A 17275-nucleotide genomic window follows, 5' to 3' on the forward strand; every position below is an offset into this window, starting at 1 on the left:
GAAAAGAATTTGTCTTGGTCAGTATGGTAATTGTGTTTCCATAAATTTAGAGTTTCAACTTTGATTTTAGTTAGGCAGTGAATTGTTCACTATATCTGATGAATAAGCTTTGTCCAGAAAGTACTTTGTGAACTGTGCGCTTTTCCCTCGGTTTTTCCACATTTTTCTTTCTTTCTTTTTTTTTCTTATTAAAGATGATTATATCAGGTTTGAGAATGAAGCTTGACATCCACCAGATACAACTGGGACCAGGAATAGATATGATGAGAGTGACAGGACTATGACACAAGTACATTGAGCCCCTGCATTATCAGCAGAGTTAATCAGATCCCCTCACCTTTTTTATTGTGACTCAGAACTGCACCAACATTTTGCTACTATCTCAGTCTCTTATAGGCAAAATAAGTGTGAGCAGGGATGAAAGAATAAATAAATAAATAAATTGATAATGAATAAAATTAAATTTCTGCACATTTGCTGATGTTTTCTATGCACAAATTAAAGTTTTTCTTTGATTATTTATGTTTCTTTTTATTTATTTACCCATTCAAGAAAAAATATATAATTTAAAGATTATAAAGTTGCCAATGATGCAGTTTATTAAAACTTTAACTTGTTTCTTAAACAAATCAAAATATTGAGCAACTGATTTGGTGAGTAAACAGTGAGCTTGAAACTTCTGTGACCACTGTGTTGTAAGGTCAGGCCCACTCAGCAAACGTTTTAAAAAGCAACAAAAAGGAGGACAACGTACCACCACAAGAGGGCAGCAGAGACCAAAGTGGGAGTTCAGACTCTGATTCCAGAGGTATGTTTCACAAAGCAGGTTTGATGAAAACTCAGAGCCTATTAATTCTTAAATAGGGGAAACTCAAGCCTGATGCACTAAGAGGTGTAACTAAAACTCTGTGTCTGTTACCCTGGCAACTGAGTCTCTGGATCTAATGTGGTCGAGAGCAGGTTTTTCTCAGAGGTTGTGTCCGAAATCATTTACTCATTCCCTACTCGCTACTAACTATATAGTTGCAAGTAGAATAGAATAGAATAGAATAGAAAATACTTTATTTATCCCCGAGGAGAAATTCAGGAGTCACAGCAGCATTTAAGGAAACAAAAGTAAGAAAGTGTATAGAAAGTGCAAAAAGGTCCATAAGAAATTAGATGACGACTTCCCGTCCACCACTCGTCCACCACTCTCCAGCCCAGCCAGTCTCCACCTCCACAGGGTCCAGGACTGAGCCTCCCCAGCAGTCTGTTCAGTCTCTGTCTCCTGGATCCTGTCTGCTCACAGCAGGCGAAGCTCCTCCAATGTGGCGCCGGCGTCCGATGTCAGCTCCGTCAGCCACGTCCGTGAACAGCACGATGCCGCTGGGCTAGCACAGCTAGCTCGTCCATCCCCCGGGGCTAGATCCCACGTTCCCAACAACGATGGATGGAAGAACAGGTCCACGTCGTCACCTCCCAGCTCACATCCGAGAACCAGCACATCGTCCTCACCTCCTCCTCCTCAGCTCGAGGGAAATCATCAAGCCCTACACTAGTTAGCATTGACATGCTACAGGCTGCTAACAGCTAATTTCGCATGTAAACAATGCAGCCATGGTTACATGTAGGATCTCCAGACAAACAAAGGTAGTAAAAAATATTGCGGAAGCCACAAAAAGTTTGGTGTCCGTGACCGACAATGAACCATACAAAGTGATGATCCACTCCAAATACGAAGATAACGAAAAAGAGACAAGAAAAATTACAAGAAACGGACAAAGAAGAGAGAGCTGCTGCAACAGGCAGCTACTTGGGCAGCGCCTAGCAACGGAAAAAAAAAAAGGGTCAGATCTTGCAGGGAACATACTTGCCAACCTTGAGACCTCAGAATTTGGGAGACTTTCAAAGGGGAGGGGAGTCATATTGATGTGTTGTGATATCTGTTCGGTCACCGTGTTTAGTCGAAAAGTCAGATCTACAAAATGTGCACGTAGCATATCCCGTCCCCTTCGCGCTGTCCTGGATAAACGGGAATTCTCTTTACCACTCATTCTGGAATTTATACGAGTACTTTCTCTTCCTACTCATTTCTTCTTCTGCTTCTTTTTCTTCTTCTTCTGTTCTGTTTGCCACGCTTGACTTCGAACCGAGGTGTAACCGATATTAATGTCCGACTGGAAACGTCGCCCAGTCAGAAGAGGAGGATGGTGTAGCAATATTGTTGTCTGGGTGGAAATCGGCAGGGTTGGCATGTATGGCAGGGAAGAGTACCAAAAAGTGGGTTAGTACAGGTTGGTAATTTGGGGACCTGTCCTGGGATTATTCAAAAGCCCTGTTTCCACCAAGCGGGTTGGTTCGTTTCGTCCTGGCACAGCACGCATTTTATGCCATTTTCAATGACTGGTCCCGGGACAGATCTCCAAATAACCGAGACTAGCTGTGCCACTTTTTGGGGCCCTTCCTTAGGGCTACAACATTGTGGACGGTTGATTGGTGGAAAGAATGGTTACTTTCTGCATGATCGTGGCTGCAGTATTTCTCCTGGTGGCACACTCTCTGAAACAAAGCTTGATTGTTCTTTGTAACAAGGAACCACATGACAATCACAAAGAAGACAAATTGCTGAATGTTGGAAATTTTTTGTATGACTTCCTGATAAAGGCTTGATGCCGAAACGCGTCGAAGTTTGTTTTTAAGGTCCACATGACCATGCCGATAAAATAAAGGCATTTTAATAGTCTTAAGAGAGTGCCTTGGAGTCTCTTCTTTTTGTTTCAAGAAATTGCTGAATGTCTTCCATCATTGCTCTTTGGTTACTATGGACGTGGTCACACTGACTAACTGTGCCATGCCTAAGCATGCTTCGGCCCTGAAGTACGTTTAGAATGGCCAGTGTGACCGCAACCTCGCCGTGCTCAAGAACGATTCGCTTCCGTATTTGGCACGCTTCGGAGAGGCGCAAGCACAAGCACGCGGACAGCGCGTGCGATCCAACCGCACCTCTTGACTATCATTTTAAACAAAGCAGGGGTGTTAGAGGGCTGTGTCGGGCGAAAACAGCATACTATTAGTCCAAAAGTCTCTAAAGTTGTAGCAGTGTTCTCTGTGTCTCATTGTGCTGACTCTGATGAGATCGCGCTTCGTGTAAACAGATGCTTCATGATGACGTAGGGGAGCCATGCGCGTGTGTGATACCTGCTATAGTCTGGTTTATATAGAGGTAGTGTGACCGCCGGCCGTACTCTCCAGCTGGGGAACAGCGCTGTGGGGGGGGCAATCGTGCTTAAACACGACATGGTTTGGATGGCCAGTGTGACCGTGCCCTCAGGTGCATTCCTCTTCTTTGTTGGATTTATTAGCGGGGTACCAGGACCAGGCTTTGCTGACCCGACCCGTATCAAAGTGTACTGATCTAAACCGGACTGCTTGGTGGAAACAGGTCTAAAGTTAACACCACAAAATGTGTGTCATGTCAAGATGAACCAAACTGAACCACTTGGTGGAAACAAGGATTTAGTATGCCATGACATATTTGGCGTACCCTGAGTGTGGAAGCTTGGGAAGGCAACGTTTCTCCTGTTAGACTTAATAACCAGAACAGTCTCTCCCAACTTGTAACCTCACTGCCCCAAACTCCACATTTCACAAGCATCACTCCCGCTTTAAATGACTTTATTACCTCATCTGTATCCTGACCATAAGACCAGAGCAAAACCTCTTCAAGTCTGCCTACAAAAGACGAAGCATACCCTAAAAAACTTAGCTCATCCTGCCCTTCATAGGAATGCTGTTGGTCCCATAAAAGACCTCAGTGACCTATCAACCATAATTGTAGTCTAAAGTACTGCGGCACCATCCTTGCCAATCTATGTGGCCTGGCTGGCGGCCACTCTCCTCTGGAAGGCCTCAAATCCGTCCTGGCATTTTTAGCTTCCTAACAGCAAACTCTTTTATTGAAAGGTTGAAAGGTTTTATATGTGCATACCACTGAGACGGGGCAAAAGAAGGTCTTTGATGGTGTTATTTCAGGAGACCTTGCAGAATGCGTGGGACTGAGTATTGCCACCCAGTTTATTGTGTTGCATCAGTCTGGAAGGAGTTTTGTTGAGGTTTTGTTACAGTACGTCTGCTGGGGAAATGTTAACTCAGAATCAGATGGTTTTGAGAGTAGGATTTCAAAAATGTGTTTGGTAAACAGAAACAGATACAGGAAAAATTTGACTTGAAGAGTCTTTTTGCTCCTGTCGTGATCATGTCAGTCAAGAAACAACAACTCCGAGTGTTATTTATACCTTTGATTTGATAAAGATTCAGACTTTTATTTGAAGTTTTTTTTTTTTATATTTTACATTAAGTGTTAAAATTCAACCCAAACACTGCTTTTGTTTTTGTGTGCAGTCATTGGAGCAATCATGTCATGTGACTTAAAAAAAAAAAGTTCAAATGTCATTTCACTCTGTCCTCTTTGTTTTCTGTTCTTGGCTCCTTGCAAACCCCTCCCTAATTCCATAGAGCTGTCTGAGGCTTCCCTTGGATTTGCAAGTGCTATGAGTCACAATAGCCATTTAAAAGGCTATCTCATTAACCAGACCTTCCATCTCTATGTATCTGAAGCAGGTCACTGCAGTTCATGTGGCGTTGGGTCTGGGAAATGCTTGTCATGGTTCTCTCCTCCTGTGTCCTGGTCTTGCTTATGCCTGGTCTGTGTTTATCAGCGCCCACACTCATGCCGGACGTAACAAGCTCTCCTTCTGCAGAACCACGGGGTGACTTGAAGCTGGCCACTGTAAGTGCATAATTGCATGAGCTACATTACACATGTTCAAAATTTGACTTGTTAACTTAAGGTTTCAGAAGATTATTTCTGTAATATTTCTTCCTCACATTTTTCTTATGTCTTTTGTTTATCTTTTGTTGGATGCTGGGTGGATGTAAGAAACTGCACTGCCCTTCAAGTGCTGATAGAAGTTTTGATGCACTCTTGATAATTCTTCAGCTTCTCAGCTCTTTCTTCCTTATCTTATTTTCTAATGTACAAGATCTTTGTGTATCTAAATTTTGGAAAGACAGTCTAAGTGTATATTATTAGTTTTGCTATAAACTTTTAGAAATGAAATATTATGAAGAGTTCAAGCTATATTTTAACCTTATTTATAATCTGCGTTTGATGCTGACAATCTTACTGGCCAGGAGTCAAGAGCACAAGGTTTACAGATGTGTTTGGGTTAAATATAGAATACAGTTTGTTTAATGCTGCAGGATACAATGATAAAAGATACTTTTGTGATTAATATACAGAAAATGTACCATCCACAAAAAGACTATCACATCTCTTCTGGAAATAACTGAGTAGGGCAAGATTACACAAAAAAAAAAATACTGTAAAGCAACGGTAAAATACTGACAGCAGAAATGGGCAGTAATTCCCTGCTTTTTTTCTTTGTTTTTTTTACAGTGCATGTAGGGTAATTTATTTCCGTAGTGTATTACTGTATATTGAATCACAGTATATAAATTTAAAATAATGATACTGGCAACCCTGCTGACAGTACAGTATTGACACAAATATAGGACAACCCTGATTATAAGACGACTCCCCTTTTTCCAGACCAATCTCCAGAAAAAAAAACAAAAAAAAAAAACTGATAACCAAAGTTTACTTTATTTAAAGAAAATATTTTTCACTGAAATTTTGAGGCAAATACTGAAATGTTTATCAGGCACATCTTTTATTTTCTTCTCTAAATCCAATCACTAAGATCTGTGTTTCAGATGTAATTCTGATGACAGCTCTGGTAATGGACATGCCTTTGTTGTGTTTTTCAATTAACTCACTTACCCTCCTGTCAGTCTCTTGAAAACGGCTGCTCTGGGGACCATGATAAACTTTTCTTTTATGGATGTGTGATCTTCAGACAATACACTCTGCAGCTTCATACTTTTTGACGGCCTGCTGCATTGGCGATGGCTATCTTAACATTAGCATCGTAACGCTTCCTCAGTTGTTGGTTAACTTGTCCAACTTTTGGTCCACTTTGCTCTGGACAATCACCATGCCTCACCACATCTCATCTCCTGTCACTGCTTCTCTGCTGTGATTGGCAGATGACCACAGCCTCAGTGAGGTCACTGGTTGTACCAAAAGCTAACATGGTCTGTTGTTGCAGTTGTGTTGTGACCCTAGACAACTATCTGCATGTGTCAATGGTTAGAGCCTGAATATAAACAATGTCTCCACTTTTCACATTATTTAAAAAAAAAAGTGTCTTATATTCTGTGCTCCAATAAAGTACTGCCTCAGTATTGGTATTTTAAAGTTAACTGAAAAATAAAAAACAAAACTCGGATTATCATTTTTCCTATTTTACAACTGGCCAACACTGTATATGTCATGTGGAGCACAGACAGAAACACTGTTCATGTCATGTGGAGCACTGACAGAAACACTGTTCATGTCATGTGAACAGAGACAGAAACACTGTTCATGTCATGTGGAGCACAGACAGAAACACTGTTCATGTCATGTGGAGCACAGACAGAAGGTGCCCCTGCAGTAGTATATCTTAATGTACATCAGGGTTTTTTATCCACTGTGTTTGCTCCTCATTCACACTTACAAAACACCATCACAACAAAAAACACTTTTCTGTAAAATAACAGTAATACTGGCAGCAGCGTTGGCAGTATTTTACAGGGTTTTTTTTTTCCAGTGCTGGATTTAAACATAACAGGTTTTTACTGTTGAATTTTGTAGAAACTTGTAATTTAACAAGACTATTGACTGGGGTGGACCTTAAATAAGGATCTTTGATATTTTCTTAGGAATACCTTCAGCAGTACTTCAATCTGAAAAAAGAGCCGATGGGGCGAATGAAGAGGAGTGGTGCCTCCTTCACCTCCAAGTTAAAAGAAATGCAGACTTTCTTTGGCCTCAACACGTCAGGTGCGCTTGACTCTGACACCCTGAAGCTGATGAGTAGCCCCAGGTGTGGTGTCCCAGATGTGGAAGAGTACAGCCACATCCATGGGACACGATGGAACAAGAACGTCATCACCTACAGGTACCTGCATGTTTAACCATGTTCCATATCCAAGAAGCTGCCACTCTAATCTATGTTTGACAGAACAAAACTGGAGTTAGTGTATAAATCATGTCTGACCCGATCTGAACTTAAGAAATAAAACATTCAGTCCTTAAAATGCAAATGAGCAGGCAATAAAACCTTTGGCAGGAATAAGGAATAGCAACTGTCAAAATTCATTATGGAGAAAATATTTGAGGGTTTTTGTCTCCTGCCTGGGAGGGTTGTTGTGGGATTGCTACAGTGCCAAGTTCATCATACATGCTGAAACTTATGTCATAGTGTTTGAAACTTTCTCCTGTTTTTGAGCCCAGCCTGTGGGTTAAACACAGCCAACATATAGTTACAGAGAGTGAAAGCAGCTGTTTTCGCTGTGTAAAAACTATATAAGCATATGTTTGGTATATTTTTGTCAGCTTTGGGTTCCATGGGCAGCTAACGTTGTAGCTCCTGATCTCGTTAGAGTGACATTTATGAGAGTTGTGTGACATCTACCGTTTGCTGCTGCAGCATTGGCACATACACCAGAGACCTGCCCCGCAACACCGTGGACTCTCTGATTGACTCAGCTTTCAGTGTCTGGGCCCAAGCCAGCGGTCTGACTTTTGTCAGGTCACACACCCACAACGCTGACATCATGGTGAAGTTTGTGACCTATGGTGGGTTTGTCTCTCGATAATGCACAGTACAGGGACAGCAGGGGAGACCAGGGACAGTTGCAACACTTTGCAGTTGGCTGTGTCACTCAGACATGGTTGGATCAGAGAAACAAAATTTTTATACAGTAATCTTAAATCTATGCAGTGACATATTGTATTCACTAAAAAGATAATTATAAAATCCTGTTTTTACAAGATACTATCTCATAAAAGCAGGAATTGGAAATTTAAAGTAACTTTGGATCTCGGTCAAGCGTGACGGCTTTAATGTGGATACTTAAACCCATAACCTCAGCCTAAAACCAACTTTTGCATTAAATATATAATATTATATATATATATATATATATATATATATATATATATATATATATATATATATATATATATATATATATATATATATATATTATATATATATATATATATATATATATATATATATATATATATATATATATATATATATATATATATTTGTGTGTGTATGTGTGTGTGTGTGTGTGTGTGTGTGTGTGTGTGTGTGTGTGTGTGTGTATATATAAATCGTCAGTTGCTTGTATTTTGTATTTCAGTGTTAAGTGTGACCCTGTTAACTGACCTTCAGTCAACCTTCCCTGACACGCTTGGCTAAGCAGTTAGCAGTTAGCACAGCCACTCTTAACTGTAGCTCTGTAACAGTCAGAATTTGAGAGGAGCTGGTGTAGCATGGTGTAGTATTGTTTCTGGAAATTGAACACAGACTAATTAGACATTTTTATGCTGCTTACAGTTTGAATTGAGTGTTCAAAGAATAATGACTTGCCTGAATGAATGGAGCTAAAGCTGCGTCTGTTGTCCAAATGTATGTGCATATTTATGATGATGTAGGTTGTAAATCCTGTTTTTCTGAGATTTCTCGTAAAAAACAGGGGAAGTATTTTTTTCAAGTGAATGCAATATGCCACCGTACATCTGTCTGTTTATAAACAAAACCATTTAAGAATGATTTAAAACAATACATTCTTCACAATTTACATACTGAATGTAAGGAGTCAGAGGTTGCAACTGACCCAGGGACAGTTGTTACACTGTTTGGGAATGGTTGCAACATGTTACAATTAGATTATATTTCATTGCTATCAAACATTATTTTCCAGCATTATTAAAAGAATTATTACAAAAAAAACAACAACTTGTAATAATATTACAGTGTAATGGATTTATCAGCTCTGATCAGATGACATTTATAGGCCTTTCGTGCAGATGTTAAATTGATTTAATTTGACATAAAATCCACATGTAGGTTTTCATGACATAGGAAAAAAAGAACAATTAATGAGGCAATTCATGTGAATTTTTTGTAACATTGAACCTGTACAGTGTTATGTGACGGATGGCAAACTCTCTCATCAGTTCTCTGATTGCTCTGCTCTCTCTAAAACATAGAGTGGGACAAAAGTGCAAGATCCGGTGTAGAAAAATGAAGCCTATGTGGGAGTGCTAAAAGTTGCTGTTCTTTGAGGATCTGCTAGAGGCTGGCTGCAGAAACCACGTACACACCAAGCTAAAAAGCAGACTGTTACTGCATTTGAAACATATTTACAGCCTGGTTTAAAAAAACAGCTTGGGACTAAGACACTGATTTCACTATCATCGCGCACTGTTTTTCTAACTCAGCAGTTTAGAAGAGGATTATTAGGATTGTCTGATTGTCCAATCAGAGACACAGTTCAGCTTATGTGACTGACGGCGCCCTGTAGCTGTTAGAAAGGAAACTCAAAGCCCATGCAATATCCAATGTGGCTGCATCTGCAGATTGGCTTCATTTCGTGGTATCAGGAACAGACAGGTGACATTGGGGAGACGCGTGACCCTCTTTCTCGCTCGAGGCATACGGTAAAAAGAGAAAAAAATATTTGTATATTTTTAGATAACAAGACTCTTCACTGTATCCTCCTGTACATTAAAACACAGTTTCACAAATGTATCAACTGGATTATATTTAAGTAAAAACTAATAGAAGTGGGTTAAAAATACTGTAATGTGGTCTGTTTTTATATTAATGCATTATACTTGTTAGCCAAGATAAAACTACGTAGCTAAACAATGTGACTTGATGCATGCTAACCAACACCAGCTAAAAGTTGACACGTCACTTTTTTTTAAACCAATGTGGTCAAAAGTATCATTTTATCGGTAAATATCGATCCTGAAATTTAGCAAACGTTTCAGTATAAAGTTCCCCTAGTATCGATAGATCGGTACTCAACATCTTTCCCTGGTTAGACATGTGCTGGCGTCAAAACATACACACAGAGCACACACGGAGTGCATGCAGCCCCTCCCCCCCCTGAGTCCTGCCTCGTAGTTGAGAGAGAGAGAAAGATGCTAGCTTACACTGAATTCCAGCTGTGGCGGGTGACACCGTCACTCCTACTAGCCACTTTGGCAGGTTGAATTATTTAATTGTAGTTTTCTGAAACTACATCCATTGCAATATGAGACTACGGCACTACAACTCCCATGAGCACTGCCTGCACACAGTGTTTGCTCATTGGACGCGCTCGTCTCGAGCCTCCATCTTGGACAGCCTGACAGCTCCCGGTGTTTAGCTCCTGATAAGGTGATTTAAAACTTCACTCATGTCTTTTTTCCTCTCTATTGCAAACAGATTCCTGGATCTAAGTCACAAACTACCGCCAAAACTCCTGTAACTTTTTAAAAGTGAGGACGTTCGTTGGATGGAGCTCATTTAAACTCACACTGCACTGATCACAGCACATATCTTTATTTTCAATTGCATTTAAGTTACTTTTGAATGTTTGACAAATGTCAGAGGCCTTTAAATAAGTGCCCTACCTCAGTACAATTGCACTGTTTTTTGTTGTTTCAGTTGCAGCTAAGTAAATGTGTTCTGTACAGTTGGTTAAATAAAAAGAGGAGTTTTTGCACTAAAAATCCCTGTGGTTGCGTGGTATCGAAAATCGTATCGAAAAACAATATTTTTCATAACATCGTATCGAAGTTAGAAATCCAGTATCGTGACAGGCCTATTTTAAACCATATAAGTTTAAGGTGAATATAACGGTTTAATAGAAAAAAAGAAAAAAACAACAAGAACAAAAACAAAAAACAAAACAAAACAAAACAAAAAAACTTTCATGCCTTTAAAACATTTTTTGGGCGTCCAACTGAGTATGTGCAGTTTGAGTTTCATTACTCTAACTTTTTTCTGACTGGAGAAAAACGACATGTTGGAACCATCCCCCTATTGTAACTGTCCCCGCTCTCCCTAACAGTAGAGAGAAGTGCACCAAATGATAGTATTTTATTGTTCAGTGATTTACAGCAGTGCATGAGATGTGATTTCACTGATTTATGATGTGTTATGTAAAACACCAGGCCATGAAGAAACAGAGAGCCTCAGTGGTAATTTAACTGTTACCCAAAGCTGTGTCAGCACGTCAGCTGCTGATCTCCACTCCCTCATTTAGATCAGGTCAACAGAGGCCTCTAGTTTTGTCTTGGCATGAAAAGAAAATGGTTTTCTCTCAAGCTTTTATTTCCTGTTTGGCCGGCTCCATCAAGAACATGGTGACCTGTACCCGTTTGATGGACCCAGAGGCACACTGGCTCACGCTTTTGGTCCAGGGATGGGTGTGGGAGGAGACACCCACTTTGATGATGATGAGGACTGGACAGCTGGAGAAACAGGTTCAGTTCCTAATCCCTCTGGTATTACATGGTTACACTGACAGGTATGAACAGATAACTGTGTAAGTGGATCAACTTTCTTGCAGGGTTTGATCTGTTTGCAGTTGCTGCACATGAATTCGGCCACGCTCTGGGCCTGAAGCACTCCAGAAACCCGAAGTCACTAATGTACCCGACCTATAAATCCCCCCGCCCAGCCAACATACTATCAAGTGAAGATGTAGCAAACATTAATGCACTTTATGGTAAAGGCTTGATCTTTGAATAAGTCACTTTTCTCCCTGGTGGCTTTATTGAGGAGGAACCTGATGTTGAAGTGTTTGCTGATATGTCAGGTCCAGTCAGAGATCGTGCAGATCCCTTGTCAAGGTATGGGTGGAGCTCTCGGCTGCTCCCTCGACTCATGAAGAACACATGCGAGTTGGATCTGACCTTTGATGCAGTGTCCACTCTGGGGGATGCCACCTTCTTTTTCAGAGGCAGGTAGGTTGGATAATGATTGGTTTAAATCCTTTCCTTGACTTTGGTGGTACTAAAATAACATCATTTATTTTTTGAGCTAACCTCTTGGTTTTTCCACACAAGGTATCTCTGGATCAAACACAATGAGCAATACGACGTCAAAGAGGGCCCCATCACCAACTTCATGCCCAAGATTGAAACCAGCATCGATGCTGCCTTCTGGGTGCCTCGTCGATCCACAGCTTACCTCATTTATGGTAAATACTCAATAATTCTGCATTAAAAGTAAGGATCTCATGACTCTAACCTGTAATAAAACCATTTATCAGAAACAGAATTACAGCATCTCTAGAAAAACTTCTCATGTAGCTCTTCAATATGTGTGGACAGAGTCAATGTTCTGGACAGTGAGAGGCTCTCTTGTGAGGGGAAAGCCTCGACCACTCAGCCACTTTGGATTTCCAGCCTGGGTCCAGGATGTTGATGCAGCGGTGCACATAGTGAAAACAGGACGCACGCTCTTCTTCATGCACGATATTTACTGGAGGTAAGACAAGGATGGAGAATAAAAGGGAAGGTAACAATAAATGTTAGTGCTGACTTTAGTCTTTTGTAGATTGGTGACCCAAAACTGGGACCAGTGCCATATTTATCAACCATCTCACAAAGTATTTGATGTTTTGAGATTTAAGTTTAGAAGACGCCTATGTTTTGCGCAACTCACAGCCCAGCGCTCTGAGACGTGTCTGTAACTTGTAAGCTGAAGGCGGGAACACACTACAGGATAAAAGGACTGATTTTTATCCCAATCTCCCCCTTGTGATCAAAACCTGCAAAGGCCCGATTGACTGATGGTTGCGAACACCATGGTGTCTGAATTTCCTGTGGTGTGGGGTGTGTTACGAGTGATTTAGTCTGGTCCAATCCACTTTGAGGGTCTCAGACAGAGAGATCCTGAATGATGTGTGTGTGTTTAAAGGGGACATATCATGCTGATCCCTGATTTAAAACTTACATAATTTTAAAAAAATGAGATATTGTATTTTTTCTGATATCCTAGAACGAGATTTGATGCCTCTAAAAATAGGTCATTGCCATTTGGCCGCAAGATTTCGACCGTCGTGACGACACGAGGATCCTTTCTTTTTATTGGAGTAATCTGATAAAGCAGCTCCTCCTCTATGATGTCAGTTAGTCACACAACTGCCACTGAGGGATACACCCACCAAGAGCCGAGTATAAATACAGCTCCCTACTAGCTCTGGCTAACTTGACTGAGTGCTGGATGCAGGAACTCTGCTCTGCTGAGCAGCTCGGCTTTACATGGTGAATTAGCAGTTAAAACACTGTAGTTTTAGCAGATGTTGTTATACTTGTGAGACTGTGATATTTGCCTGCTTGTTCTGACATGCACTGTGAACCTAGACCACAATAATGCTGTGGTAATAACATAGTGAGGAACTGACGGTAGAGGCGATCTTTAGACTACACTTTCAGCATGATGGATAAAACAGACAGAGAAAAGTGAAGGAGCAGGATGGAGCCCTGTTATAGAAATAGTTTATTGGTGAAGTCTGCCTATATTTCCACGTATAAACTATACATGTTACAGTACCGGTTTGACTCACCACACTGAAGTGTCCTGAGATGATCTGTGTCGAGGTGGATTTTCTTCCTCCTGAGCTGCAGAACCGTCCGGGTCTGACTCGGGGTCCAATACAAAAGGATGTATCCTACACTCTGCCTTTTTATTAGTGCTATCAATGCCTTACGGTGAAGTTTTGGCAAACAGCAAACTCGCTCGGTCTGCCCCATCCAATGTGGTGATTTTGTAAATACTGCCATGCTGCAAAAACCACCCCCTGGCTCTACCCCCTCCGCCCCTCTGATAGAACTGACCAATCAGAGCACAAAGGGCTGTGACATTGCGAGGTTACTGGAGGTCATTCTCGAAACGGAGCGTTTCAACAAGATCTTCAGAATGGCCTAAAATGAGGATATTGAGAACGCTATTGTGGGGCAATGAAGGAACTAAATAACTTGTACTGAGGGCAGAAATGCTTTACAGGCATCCTAGTCTGGCATAGTGAAAAGGAGAAACAAGCATGATATGTCCCCTTTAATATTTAGGACTATAAATCCTGTAGTGTGTGGGGTTCTCCAAGAGGAACTGAGCACGCTCAGTGTGCAATGTTGCATGTACTAGGGCAAAGGCAGAAGCTGACTTAGATGACTGACGGAGGGCAAACAAGAAAGGAAGGAAGCCCTGCTCTCCAAGCACTCTGTTATACTTATGATTTTCAAGATCACTTAAAAACCCCTCACAGCTCCTTTAATGGAGACAGGCTTCTATTGTTTTCTCAGATAATAATAATAATAAATGATAAATTCCAAACAGGAAAATACCCCAGCTGAAACAGTTAAAAAAAAAACAATCATAGCATGGCACGCAGGCCACATGGGCCAGACAGGGATACCCATGTGGCCTGTCTGTGCTAACCTCACAGACAGAGCAAAGGACTTATTTCTGGCTTTTGAAGTTTCTGTGTGTGACTGTCTCAGCTTTGAAAGTAGAACATGATCATGAGTCATAATTTTCATTCAAGTTTATATCGTGCATTTTTCAGCTTCAATGAAAACCGAAGAGTCATGGATTTTGGTTACCCAAAGTACATCAGTGAAGACTTTCCTGGAGTCAACACAACAATAAATGCTGCTGTCCATAAAGAGGGTAAGCCAGAGGAATTATCACCACTCACTGAACTTTATATGCAAGTGTTTATGTAGTTAGCTAACTTCTCAGATAGCAAAAGGCTCATGGGACTTTGGTTCAAACTGTGACAGACATTTGGACAGATGTGGCAAATGGGCACAGAATGGCAGATAAACAACACTTTGTCCTTCTGTGTGTGAGACAAACTTGTGAATCCTTATGGGATACACTGTAAAAACAGCTGGGTTACTTCATGTACTCTACCACTACATTATCAAATGTTTCACCAGTAATGAGTTAATTATATGGGGGGTTGGGTAATTTTGTGCAACAGATGCACTAAGTTTAAATCCATCAATACATCAATTGACTCAACATCTGGGTCGCTTTTTTTTTTTTTTTTGCTTCCATTGTCATCATAATTGGTTTAAATGGTATGTGCGTAGTAATTTGATCTATGTCCAATCATCATCTAATATAAATCTAACTAAACTTTTAGACAAAATAACCGAAAATTTCAATATTTTTCTCTGTAACCATACCTAAAAAAAAAGCTTCTTTACATTTTAAGAAAATGATTTTAGCAAAGTGACCAGTCCAGGGTGTACCCTGTAGCCTCTCGCCAGAGTCCTGCACTGGGTCGGGTACCCACAACCCTAACCAGGATAAGCTGTTCAGAAAATGAATGAATGAATGATTTTAGCAGTCATTTTTTGTGTGTGTATCACTCATGGTTACAAAATACCGTCACTGTATATATATATATATATATATATATATATATATATATATATATATATATATATATATATATATATATATACAAAACCATGTAGCTGACATAGTGTACAGGAACATCCGTGCTGAGTATGAACTGGAAGTCCCAGGATCAAGATGGAAGACACCGCCGAAGATGGTGGTGGGGAACCAGTGTACCAAGGTCTTTTGGTACTTCCACATTTAGGCCCCATTTACATGACAGCTGTCATCTGAAAATGCTAAAACGCAGTGAAAACATTGTGGCAAAAAAAAATGTGTTTATACGGAAACACTGCGGGACTTAAAATGATATAGTAGGCATGCCAGGCCTGTAGATGGCTCTTTAACTGTCTTGTCCAGAAGCAGCTTTTGGTAGATCTACACCGAAGTAGAGTTGGGCTGATCATCTGTTATATTGGAGAAAGTTAGTGCAGAAGTGGAGCAACAGATGCTCATTTTGTTGAAAGACAGTCAGCAGATTCAGCAGATTCAGCAGCACAAACACAACACGGTAGTTTGCAACGATCCTTAGAACGTTACTGTTGTACTGTTGTATGCCCTCACGTGAAGCAAAGCATGACATCAGCGTTTCCGTTAACAACTCTGGTTTGCTGTTAACACGGCAATGGTGTCGGCAGTGCTGCAGAAAAATTCCACTGTAGAGGCCATTTTCAAAGTTTGCATTTGAGGCCAAAACGCTGTTTCCATGCAAAAAGCAAGGCGGAAATGCAAGACATTTTTTGCGTTTCACCCTAAAACCGTTAACGTGTGAACGGCCCCTGAAACACCACAGTACTTTTTTGTTTCATCCTAAAACCATTATCATGTAAACGCCCCCAGAGTGATGAGATGGTGTGAGGGCTACAGATGTGCCAGTTGTGTTTGTGATTATTAAACTACATAATACAAACAATGGGCAAAAGGGACAGTGTTCTGATAGAAACACATGAGCTGGTGATGTTGTTATCAGGTACTTCTGACATCTTGTGTTGTTCAAAAGCAGAAATGCTCATTTATGTTTAAAATCGGCACAGACAGGGGGATTTTCACTATGATTCAAATTTTATAACTCACCCACTTTATCTTTCAAAGCCTTTCATGTGATAAACTGTCATTCCAACTGTGAGCAAGAGTGTATATTTAAGTTTAGAGAGGTAGTTATCATCATCATAATAACTACCATCATCATAATCATCATCATCAACAATATCAACAAAACCCAAAAGGCATTCCAGACATCTTTTTCTCTCTCATAGGTTTCCTCTACTTCTTTGTTGGACCTGAGGTCTACAAATACGACTACACCCAGAAACATGTCGTCGGAGTTGAGAAAGCAAATTCCTGGCTTGGATGCTGAAATACTGTAAATCCACAAACATGCACCTTGAAACTTGAAACTTGAAAACATCAGTTAAGTTAAAAATATGAACAAACAATAAACACTGTGCTCCTTTGGTTTTGTGTGGAGTTTTATTTCATGACTTTCTCAAAATAAAAAAACTCCAACCATGACATGTGTGCAGTTTTTACGTCACCCACATTAAATTGTTCTGTGTGCTAAATGGCTGTCAGGATTTTATAGGTTTTAATCTTTTATAATTCATTCTGCATTCCACTGTGTTGGGAATTGATAGTTTTACAACATGAGGAGAAAAAGGCTTTGTTGCAATAAGTCTTGCAGGTTTGAACTTGACAGTAGAAATGATAGATTCCCTAAACAACCCTCCTGGCATGTTTTCTTAGCTATGCACCACACGCACACATGTGTTCAGATGTTATACACCAGAAGCCCAGACACAGAGCATGTAGACATTTCTTTGGGAGCCTTTAACCACAAAGCCTCCAGAAAATTGGGGTAGGTAGACCCAGTCATAACTACAGGATTGCATGCTGCGGTGTCATGTGACTGCACAACAGCC

The 17275-nt window shown here is 40.5% G+C and overlaps 1 protein-coding gene across 1 annotated transcript; it reads left to right on the plus strand.

The window, feature by feature from the left end:
- Positions 1–4636: 4636 nt before the first annotated feature.
- Positions 4637–16740, plus strand: mmp20b (matrix metallopeptidase 20b (enamelysin)). The gene is made up of 10 exons (XM_074679810.1): positions 4637–4771; positions 6808–7046; positions 7578–7726; positions 11297–11422; positions 11509–11667; positions 11758–11905; positions 12008–12141; positions 12275–12431; positions 14512–14615; positions 16613–16740. Exons 1-10 carry the CDS (start codon positions 4637–4639, stop codon positions 16711–16713), a joined length of 1452 nt encoding a protein of 483 aa, XP_074535911.1. The 3' UTR covers positions 16714–16740.
- The last annotated feature ends 535 nt before the right edge of the window (positions 16741–17275 follow it).

The sequence above is a fragment of the Halichoeres trimaculatus genome, unplaced genomic scaffold, assembly GCF_033239565.1.
Source record: "Halichoeres trimaculatus isolate MK-OKI-2021-1 unplaced genomic scaffold, fHalTri1.1 fHalTri1_scaffold_9, whole genome shotgun sequence".
Classification (NCBI taxonomy): Eukaryota; Metazoa; Chordata; class Actinopteri; order Labriformes; family Labridae; genus Halichoeres; species Halichoeres trimaculatus.

Bases quoted from the DNA above. Each gene is read 5' to 3' on its own strand.
- mmp20b (XM_074679810.1), top strand. From the start codon at position 4,637: ATGCTTGTCATGGTTCTCTCCTCCTGTGTCCTGGTCTTGCTTATGCCT. The intron at 11,668-11,757 runs GTAAAGGCTTGA...CTGATATGTCAG, and splicing joins AAACATTAATGCACTTTATG to GTCCAGTCAGAGATCGTGCA. The intron at 12,142-12,274 runs GTAAATACTCAA...ATGTGTGGACAG, and splicing joins CACAGCTTACCTCATTTATG to AGTCAATGTTCTGGACAGTG.